At 38.0% G+C, this 11,225-nt stretch overlaps 1 protein-coding gene across 1 annotated transcript; it reads left to right on the top strand.

Annotated features, from left to right (window-relative positions):
- Window positions 1-1,072: 1,072 nt before the first annotated feature.
- Window positions 1,073-5,033, top strand: LOC114920860 (uncharacterized). The gene is made up of 6 exons (XM_029279389.2): window positions 1,073-1,756; window positions 2,590-2,718; window positions 2,805-2,998; window positions 3,861-4,001; window positions 4,387-4,591; window positions 4,714-5,033. Exons 4-6 carry the CDS (start codon window positions 3,876-3,878, stop codon window positions 5,019-5,021), a joined length of 639 nt encoding a protein of 212 aa, XP_029135222.2. The 5' UTR covers window positions 1,073-1,756; window positions 2,590-2,718; window positions 2,805-2,998; window positions 3,861-3,875; the 3' UTR covers window positions 5,022-5,033.
- The last annotated feature ends 6,192 nt before the right edge of the window (window positions 5,034-11,225 follow it).

Raw genomic sequence — 11,225 nt, 5'->3', positions numbered from 1 at the left:
TGTTAACCACAGCAAATTTGTAGTTGCATTCTCCTACATTTCACTGAGGACTTCAGCCTGAGTATGTTCTTCAATTACCCTTTAGTCCCTGTACCTGTTTTCACTTCATACAAACTCATTCACAAGCCCTATTTCTTTGAATTTTTTAAATTCACAATATTCCTTTCCTTTATTTCCTGAACTGTGATTCCTAACAAAACCCTGGTTCCTGCTACATGCTACATGATAAAACTGGTTTATCCCACTGCAATGTGTCCCTTTTATAAAGCAAAGGGAGACAGCATTTTCTAAATCAAACCCAAGCAAAGAAAAGGTTGCCAAACAAAATACACTTTAAACTCCAAGGCATCCCTTAATAAAGCAAAAGGAAACCACATTTGTTATCAGACCCACATAAAGAAAAGGTTGTCAAATAGTATACAAAGACCACCAACAGACCTCACAATGCAACTTTGTCCTATGCGATCGATTGACAGCCCAGTCGGACTCATTTTCAGGTGGGAACAATGCCACCGCTGCCCATGGAAATGTTCAATAGATTATATAAAGCAGTTACTCTAGGCTTTGTTGTAAACCATCAGCCCACACACTGCATTTTAGTCCTCCGAGACTCACCCCAAATGAACGAGTTATTTTATCTCCCCCAATCCATATCTCTCACTCGTCCTATCGTTTATCTTCCTCTCCCTGTTGTATTTTATCACTGTCTATCTTGTTTTACAGGGTTTGGGGGAAATGAGATACAGGGAGCGAGAGAGAGAGAGAGGAAGACAAAGCGGTGAGTCTACGGCAGAGCTTTTGCAGCAATATGCATGTGTGGGTCCCTGTGGGAGAGCCAGATGGCCTTCACCTTGAGGTATGAACATGCACACAAACATGTTCGATGCATGAGTGATTTAAGTGGCTGTAGAGGGAAGCCATACAAATTTATTGTCTCTTAATTAGGTTTGTTGAACCCACTGCTCCTAAAAAATAAATAGAGAGCCAGTCAATTTTTTTTATATATAGTATATGTATAGATATATTGTGCTAAGTCAAAATGGAACACAGTATTTTGTGTAACATTTACTAAAGTCTAATCCTTGTCTTGGCATTTGCTATATACTTTATATACTTAAGTCAATAAACTGTCAGGTTGTCAGTAAAGCAAGAGCACTGGGACAAGGGTGGTCCGTGTACCTTCCGTTCATTCTATTTCCAATGCTGAAACGCAAATCGGAAAACAAAAAAAACAGGCATTTTTCTTTTTCAATGTATGGAGCAGATTTTAAAACAACCAAACAAGAGCCGTTTTCCATTAAAATATAGCCATAAAATTGGATTTTGTGTTGTTTTCCTACTATGGATTTTTATATTCCCAGATAACCACGAAGAATCCAATCTATGTTGATCCAAAATGCAAAAATGCGGGGATATCTGTATTATTACCGGTATTATAAGGAGAACCGGAAGCAGTATTTTAGCTTTTTTTCCCGCGATTAGCACGTCTTTAGCACAACAGTAGCAGATTCGGTTGGCAGGAGTCTGAAGACTGGACGAGATGGTGTCACTCGAGCCCTATGGAAATTTAATTAGAGAAATGATTGCTCAAAATCTCTCGCACGCGGATATTTCCACAAATTTGTTACAATTAGGTGTGCAGCAAGGATGTTCTGAAATGAGTGTCAGGAGATTTTGTGCACATCACAACATTTCCAGGAGGGGACATGTATCCGACACACAATTAGAGGTTGCTATCAGCAGAGCAATAAATCAGGTAGGCCTAAGTTATTTTGGATTTCTTTGAGTTACAGAGGTGGGTAGTAACAAGTTACATTTACTATGTTACATTTACCTGATTAAGTTTTTGGATGAATTGTACTTCGAAGATAGTTTTACGTCATCTCCATACTTTTTACTTTTACTTGAATAAATTTGTGAAGAAGAATGTACTCTTACTACACTCCATTAGGCTAAACTGAGCTAGTTACTTTTTTCTTTACCCATTCACTATTCTACGCATTATTATTATTATTATTATTATTATTATTATTATTATTATTATTATTATTATTATTATTATTATCCCCCCTACGCATCAATATAATGTTTTATTTTGTCGAACAGAGGGACTTCCGCCATAGGCTCTACCACCTGACTGTGTTTCACCAATCACATTTGGAAATGTGTGTTTCTTGTGCTGTAATTTGTTATTTTGTAAATATTCAATTTATTTTTCATTTTTATTTATTCTATTATTTTATTGATTGGAAGTACTCAAATTTACCTGAAGATTAGTATTTTGTATTTTTTTCTGATTAAATGCATGTCTTCACAAATTAATCAGATGTTACTCAACAGTTGCTCAGTACTTCAGTAGTTTTTTCCCCCAAGTACTTTTTTGCTCTAACTCAAATATTATTTGGATGACTACTTTTTACTTCTACTTGAGTCATATTATGCTGAAGTAACAATACTCTTACTTGAGTACAATTTTTGGCTCCTCTACCCACCTCTGTTGATTTATTTCTAGACTACGTATATTTTATGAAATATAAATCCATGAAGACTAGGCCTACATGTTACAGCTTACTTATGTTGATTCGTCAGACAGGGTCAACATATGGTCGAAAGATGGTGACAGGGTACCTGTCTGCAATGGGAGTGGTTGCTGGTGAACTCCGGGTGGGGAAGATTTTGAGAACAACTCATTGTCCCTATCACGAAATGCGCAAACGTGTAAGTATCTTTTGGAAGCCTTTAATGTTGTGGTATATTGTATAATGTATTTTACTAGCTAACTTTTACTTACTTTTCCCCCAAAGGGTGCACGTAACCTTAACCCCGTCCCCTACAGTGCTGCATACATGGGACACAAAATCCACATCGACCAGAATGAAAAATTGGTCATGTTTGGAGTGACACATGTTCTCGCAATAGATGGGTACAGCAGTAAGGTCGTTGCCCACGCAACCATGCCAGTCAAGAATAACCTCACGATATATGAAGAAGTTTACAGGTTAGTCCAGTACTTCTTAACTTTTCTTTTCTCAACCTTTCTCTGATTTCAGAATCCAGGGCAAAAATTCAGGCAGGCATAATTTTTTGTGAAAAAGTCCATGGAAAAGTTAGTCTTTATAAATACGTACTTTTTTTTACTTTGTATGTAATACTAACTTTTCTCTCAACTTCACTTTTCTGCAAGTTTTTTTGTGACTTTGTGACTATTTTCAATTTTTTTGACATTTTTTAAAACTGTTAGTGACTTTTTAGAAAAACGGTTGAATCCATATAACAAACTATTATACGTTATATGGATTCTAACGTTTTTTTTTTGTCTTTTTTATTTGTGATAGGCATACTGACCCATTATTTCTCAAATGGGGGTCCGTGTACCCCAAGGGGTACTCTGAGGTACAACAGGGGGTACATTTTGGATTGACCAAAAGCACTGTAGTTGTTAAATAATAAAATGAATCCTGAAAAATACAGTGCTTTCGGTCAATCCAAAATGTTAATAAACCTCAAACCTGAAAGTAAAAGTAAGGTTTTGGCTTTCTTAGAATCTGTGTGCACAATTATTAGGCAACTATAAGTGTGTAGAACTATTATGCAACTGAATGAAAAATGAAAATGTTCCCATCTCACCTGTTTACATTCTTCTGTTAAAGTGAGAATAATAAACAAACAACTCAAAATTTCCAAATAAACGTTTCTGACAGTAAAAAAAAAAAATCTGTGACCAATATAGCCACCCTTCTTTTCAATAAGTCACAAAAACGGTGCACTAGTAGATTGCAATATTGTTGGTCTATCCTACATTGCAGACTCAACATTTGATGAGTCAACATTTGATTGAGTCATGTTTCACTATTTCACAGATCAGCAGTTCTTGGATGTGGGACCAGGTCAGGGTGGACCATGGCCGGGAATTTTACTTGTCCCTCTACATGCAGGAGATGCTGTCTAACCACAGACACAACTTGCAAAGGCAACCATATTGCCAAACTCAGTCAACAAAGGTGAGGTAACGGTCTCCTTAATGTACAAAATGTGGGGGGGGCGCTACAAGGAGATCTGGCAAAAAACACTGTGGTGAGTTGAATATCTATAGCATATCACCCGATAGGACACAACTTTGTGCAAACCGAAATATCACTTTAACCAGATGCACCCTTGAATGGGGGTGCTTGTAGGTACCCATACGCATCAATGGTCCTGCTCCTTGGACTCCTAATCAAACCTCTTCATACTGTCTGGAAATTTTTTACATCTGATATAATCCTGTTTCCTCTCACCATGTTGATTTTGCAGACTAAATGTAGTGGGGATTCTTTTAATTGAGTATTGTTTTTATATTATCTACCTTTTAGTTTAAAAAAAAATCTACCCTTTTCTTGTCTACAGAATCATACGGTAGAGCGAACATGGGTAGAGATAAATAACCGGGTAAATTACCCAGTGAAGGAGGCCCTCATACAGCTGCAGGATCAGGAAGTCCTCAACATGGATGACAACGTGACTAGATACTGTACATCTAACCTTACTGCTGAGCTTTGCAAGATTGGTATAACAAGAGCTGTACATGCATGGAATGCACACAGAATCCCAGGTGAGTTAAATAAAAAAAACATGTATCACACAATCCAGTCCTTTTTTGTGAATGTCTTATTTTAAAGTTGACAGTGAATTTTAACAATAATCACATTTTGTGACCTATGCTTTGCTTCACAGGCAAAGGAACACCCAATTGTTCGGCAGCAGGAGGATGTCCAAAAAAACTGGGAGAGGAGTTGTTGCCACATGCCTCCCAAGCAGCAGACATGTACCAGCAGGATGTTGGCTCTTCACTGACTAGAGTCTCCTGCTTTGGAACTGACCCCTTCTCAACTGAGGAGGACAAAATATCAGCAGAACAACTTTTTGCTGTAGAGTACCCTGATATTTCAGTTTTATTAGATAATGTGGTAAACTGTAACTTTGTACCTTTTCAAGATGCATTGCTGTATCTGATAAACATTACGCAGAAATATGTCAAATAAAGACAAGTTGGTCCTGGATATACTGTATATTTTGTCACTTTCCTTTAACAAATAAAATCAAACACTTGCAAAAATTGCAACAATAGCAATGTTAAACATTACACAATATTTGTCTTAAGTGCAACATGAAATACAAAAAATGTATAAAAATAAAACTATTCTGTATCCTCTACAGCTGCTGAACAAGTGCAAAATTACAACTGACTTTAGAACAAGGCAATTAGCTAGATGTAACAGAGGTAATCAAGCTTAAAGCATAGAATGTGATACAATCACACTTAAAGGGTTAATCCATCTTAATTACACCAGCCAATATGGAGAGAACATTGTCAAGACTGGTCAGCCTGTGTACATTGACAGAGAACTCGTGCCCTGCATTTGAGGCACTGGTCGGATGTCAGCATCCACTGGTCAACGCAGTTTTTGCAGCATACGGCAATCACAGGCTCTTCCATTAGCCCTGTTTGATGAAAAAAATAAAAAGGACAATACATATGCAATATTAGAGTTCAATATATTATCTTGTCTTTACTTAAAGGAACAGTTCACCCAAAAATGAACAGTCTGTCATCATCTACTCACCCTCATGCCAGTTAAAACACAGGTGTAGTTTGTCCATATAACACACAAGGAGGTTGCAGCACTACTGGAGAGCAAGTGGGTCTCCATTGACTTCAACACAGTGCATAGAAAGTCAATGGAGACCCACTTGCTACTTGTGTTTTAACTGGCATGAGGGTGAGTAGATGATGACAGAATTTTAATTTTTGGGTGAACTGTTCCTTTAATCTACATATTACATATGTGTAAAAGCTTGGCAAGGGACAGTTTCACTATAACATTAAATGATTGATAACAAATTAATGATTGATTCACTTGAACATTCAACTAGATCCTGCTTAAAAGGTAGATTTTAATATAGATCAAACAACAAATTATGTTACAGACCTTTGCATACAATACAACCAAAGGCATCCTTCATGTGTGTTATCATGGTGTTGGTCAGAACCAGCATGGGGCCCCTGGTGCTGCTGGCATGTGTTGACAGGTCTTTTATGACTGTGGTGACTTCCCTCAGTCCTTGAGCAGCCAAGATCACTTCTTCTATTGTATCATGGACCCCCTGAAGACCTGTGGAGTCCATATCTTTATTACTACAAGGAGGGTTAAAAACAAAAAAACAAATGTATTATACAATATTCATATAACTCTTTCTTGTTTTTTTGTTTTTTTTAAGAGAGATGTTATTTAAAACAATATAAAGACAAATATTGATAGGCAGTAACTCAAATGTTTACCTCAGTTTCTTTCCCTTTGTTCCTTGTTGGAACTCATGGAAGATCTGCTCTGGGACAGCAAGAAACTTTTTTGCATTTTGCTTCCAATACTTGGATCCTAGCAAGAGAATGTAACAGATATAATGTAAACACATTTACAGCTGAACAGAATACTTTGTGGGTCCAAAAAATTAAGAGATAAAGAGAGCATAGTATTGAAGTAGATGGGGCATGTAGTTTATCAAACAAAGCATTTTCATTTATTTTTATGCAATTATTCATTTATTCAATTAGTACCTCTTGTCCCTTCGGAGTCCACAATCTCATTTCCCCGGGCATCAGTCAGGATGAGATGAGATATTTTTGCTAGGATACCTGTGGTTGTGGCTTCAAACTCAAACAGTCTGAGTACAACCATACGGGCAGGCTTCAGTTTCCCCTGGCTGAGCTCAGCAATGAAAACAGACCTAGAAAGATTGTTGTGAGAGTGGTTTACATCAAGTCAAATCAATTAATTCCATCTCAAATACATAGCCTACATTACAATGGATCCAATTACAACTGATTCAAGTTTTTAAATTATCTTGGTTACAAAGGATCACAAAAACAAATACAATGATGTTGATGTATTCTTATGTAGCTAGCCTTGGCCCAAACGAACCCCCTTTTTAATATGTAGCTTGCTAGTCAAGGGTAGGGGCTCTGAAGTGATGGAACTGGGGGTACCTTTGGAAGGTGTTACTCATGCTTGCTCGCGGGGTAGTGGGAGCAATAGCCTGAGCAGGTGATCCTAGAGCAGCAGTGGGCTGTGCTATACGATGGAACTGGAAACGGTTCTGGCCTGACAATGGAGGAGTCTGCTCGGCGACTTGTAGAGCAATATCATCCCCATGAACCTCATAGTGGCCACGAGGTCTAAGGTCCAAGCAGCTGAAATGTCCAGCCGATCCCGGGAATATCTCCACATTGTCATCATCAGTTATGTACAGGCTAGGAGCATATACCTTTGAAAGAAAACATTGAGAAGCCTTAATCAGTCGGCTATTCGTGGGCTATGCATAGCATCCTTTGATTTTAGCATGTTCTCCAAGCAAACGAAAAAAAGTGTTACTTACCTGGAATATTCTGGCGATTTTGTCTCCAATCATGTCGTCCTCCTTAAGCGTTAGCCTTTTGTTTCCTTTAAAAAGGATATAACTGGTTGAGTCCATTGCACACAAGGAATTGTTACTGTACCGACACCAAGTTGAAATTAAACTGGACGAGCACCGCGACCTTCCTGACCCTTCCTGACAAGCGGACCAATCCGCGCGATTATTTATTTATTTCCGGGCCACAGACTGAAAAGCGTAAAATTGAAAATTGAAAATGGAAAAACTGAAATTTAAGGCCTTTCCCCGAAAATTAAAATTTGAGTCAGAAAATGCAATAGTTTTTTTAAAAAAGGGTAATTAAATAGTTGTCCGATTTTTGTTTCAGAAATGGAAATAGAAAAAATGGCCCTAAATTTGTTGTTTGATTTGCGTTTCAGAATTGGAAATAGAATGAACGGAAGGTACACGGACCGTTTGATGTCATGAGGTGGCTAAAACTTTGACTCGTCAACTGAGCTGTCTGAGAGTTTTTTAAAGTGTGATGAGACATTCAAAGATGCACCAGTGTCGTTCCTTTCCAGCCTTATCCACGCCTTACACCTTAAGGGACAAAAAAAGCATGCAATCATCACAATGAAAAAAGTATTCATTTTTTTCAGTTCATTTTTTTCATTTCAATTGTACGAATGCAATTAAGATAATTAACCTATGAGCCAAATCTCAAGCTATAATAATTAAGATCAACAATATAAAACTTCAGAAATACAATACAATACAATAATAAGGTTTATCTTATGATACATAGTTCCAGACCACACTCTTTTTTTATATTATTCAAAAAGGAAGCTACTTAAATCAACCAATGAGCATCAACTTGGCAACAGTGTCGTGGTAAAACTTGCTCATAACAGGTGGATCCATGTTTCATGTTTTTCATTGTTGTGTGTTCTGTCTTGTGAAACTCATGCTGACAGCATATTGTTGTTGTTGTTTACGTCATGAACTTTCTGCTTCACCTGGTAAAAACATTTATTGTTCTTTCACCACGAATAAAGGGAGAGATGAAGAAAAAAAAGGGACTGCATCATGACACCATTATCTTACTGGCGTGAAAACTGCAAAGACACATTTGCTAGCAGAGTAAATCGGCCTCCACAAAGTGCACTGCTTTCTTTGCCAAGCGACGACTCGGCCCCTCACTGCTCCACACGCATTCATTCTCCTCATAAACTGCAAAACATCGGAGACCAGAGCAAACAGCCATAATTCACACGTCTCCCATCTCCCTCCAGTAATTAGCCTCCCCCACCATTTCCTCCTCTGCACGCACTTAGTATTTCCAGAACGTAGTGCTGTCTCACAAATTGTTTTAAATGGTGCATCTCATCTTTAACATTTAGGCTGATAAAAATGTTAACGTTCCTACCTAATAAGACAACAGTCTTCACTCAGATATTTAACACTAATAAACCTCATGAATAATTCAAAAAGCACAGAGATAAATAAATAATGTTTGATTGAATACCACAGGGAAATTAGAAGCCAACAAGACCAAACAAAGCACATAGCAACCTCTCTTTTATGTTTATTCTTTTGTTAGTTTGCTTAAAAATGTTGCTTTTAGCTGACTTGCCTGATGTACATAAAGCACTGCTTTTGATTATTTTCTTAACGTACTTATTTAGAGAGAATAATGAAACCAAATGTATTCCCAAACTGATAGAAATAGTTTTGGCTGTGCACCAAATAAGTTTGGTACAAGAACAAGCTAATCTAATTTGCATATTACCTTGTGAATTCTAAATTGCCATAAGCTGTTACTCTTCTCCCCTGCTCTTTTTTTTGGGGGTGAATTAAGAAGTGCTTTGTTCCAGCTTTGATTCTCATTTTTGTTTAGGGAGTAGGCATTTGAGAGGATAGTTGTTAGCAAAATCATTTGAGATCTAATAGGAAAACAGAAGCGGTGAAGACATGGAACTTTTATTGTTCTTTTTATACACCTGTTTAAAGAGTACTTCAACCCATTATCCCATTGTTTGGGATAAACATTTTTCATGTCTGTACCTTAGCTAACAAGCTGAAACTAGGGCACGGTTAGCTTAGCAACACAAGACTAGAAACGGAGGAAACTGCTAGCTCTGTTAATCAAAATAAAATGTGTGAGTTCGTGTTAGTAAATATGAAAGCCTTTAATCTATCATTTTAAAAAACAAGTTAAAATTTCAACAGGGAATGTGTGCTGGACTATTTGTTGGCCCATTAAGGACAAGCATTGAGCAACACTAACAGTACACCCCTGCTTCCCGTCCGTATGCTAAGCTAAGCTGGCAATCCTCTGGATGTAGATTCATATTCAGCCGACTGATCTGAGAGTGTTATCGATCCTCTCATTGCAGTCTCGGCCAGAAAGAAAACATTCCCCCTTCCTAAAATATCTCAGGCATTTTATTTAACGTGATCTATCATATCAATGTTAGCCTTCTGAGAGCATGCTATTTCTGTCTCTTACTGTAATCCACCGCAGTATTAGGCCAGCACTAGTATTAGAGAGACAGAGAAAAAGAAGAGATATAAAATGTTTAGTCAGAAAATGCTCGTGAATTGAAAGGTAAGTGGAAATGATTGAATATAGATGAAGTAAGATGGCGACAGTGTTGAGAGAAGTGTGTGGGGACGAGGTATCAGGTATAATTAAGTGTATGGAGACTCTAAAGAAGGGGGAGGATAGCTGAGTTAGCTGAACACATCCTTTCTTTAGCCTCTCCAGCCTTCTCTATCGACAGTTGTATTGACCCAGTGGCAACAGCACCAGGTCTGTATCCCATTTAATGTAATCAACACTGTGTCTTCAGTCCAAAGTGCACTGTGAATACAGACCAACACCAGAAGTACTCCTAGTGGAGTACAAAGGAGGTGGAGAGTAACAGTTAAAATCTCAAGCACTGATACCACACAAGCCTCTTCTGGACCAGGGACGAGTCCCTGCTGTCCCCTCCCCTCCTTGTTGTCTTCCCATTCTTTTTCTTAGTTTTGTCTTATTGTGAACCGTTTGTCCCTTGTGGAAGAATAAAGTCAGGTAATTTTTAGTTCCCTCATGCCAGGGGGAGAGCCTGTGGGGAGCAGTGTTTGTCACAAATTCAAACTTTTTGACTCATGACTTCCTGCCCAGAAATGGCTTTGAACTGTCTTTAAAACTGTCTTTAGAAAGACACATAAGTAGAATCATGTGAAGTAGCAAATAGCTCAAAAATAGAAATACTGTGGGGGGGGGGGGTATTTTGTACAGTTACTTAACGGTGTAGCAACAAGCTATAACCACTTGTTGACATCATTTTTTTGACCTTCTTTATATGGACCTGGATATCACACATATAAACACACATTCAAAACATCACTGGTCAACAGCATTTCTTCTGATAAAAAGTTATTGTACTAAATATTGATAATCTTGACAGCATCTGCCAGAAACCCTGTTCTTTCATGAATTCAGGCAGCTCACCAATAAACATAAACTTTGGAGCAAAAAAGAAAGACATTTGGTCAGTTCATGGTAAAATGTTAAATAGACATAAGCTTGTAGTGCTTTTCTATTCTTCTGACTACTCAAAACACTTTTTGCACCACGGGTCACACTTAACAATTCACACACTGAAGGCAGAAGCTGCAATGTAATAAGCCGGTGACGCGGGAGGCAAGTGTCTTGCCCCAGGACACATCGACATTATGGCTGCAAGTTCTGGGGATCGAATCTTCGACCTTCGGTGGCTCAGGAGTGAATTTTTCGAGCTTCTTACCTCACATTTTCTCAATGTAATGCTACAATCCATTCCTGA

This window comes from Labrus bergylta, chromosome 14 (assembly GCF_963930695.1).
Source record: "Labrus bergylta chromosome 14, fLabBer1.1, whole genome shotgun sequence".
NCBI lineage: Eukaryota > Metazoa > Chordata > Actinopteri > Labriformes > Labridae > Labrus > Labrus bergylta.
The sequence above is the reverse complement of the archived record's forward strand: the minus strand, read 5'-3'. Positions and strand labels throughout refer to the sequence as shown.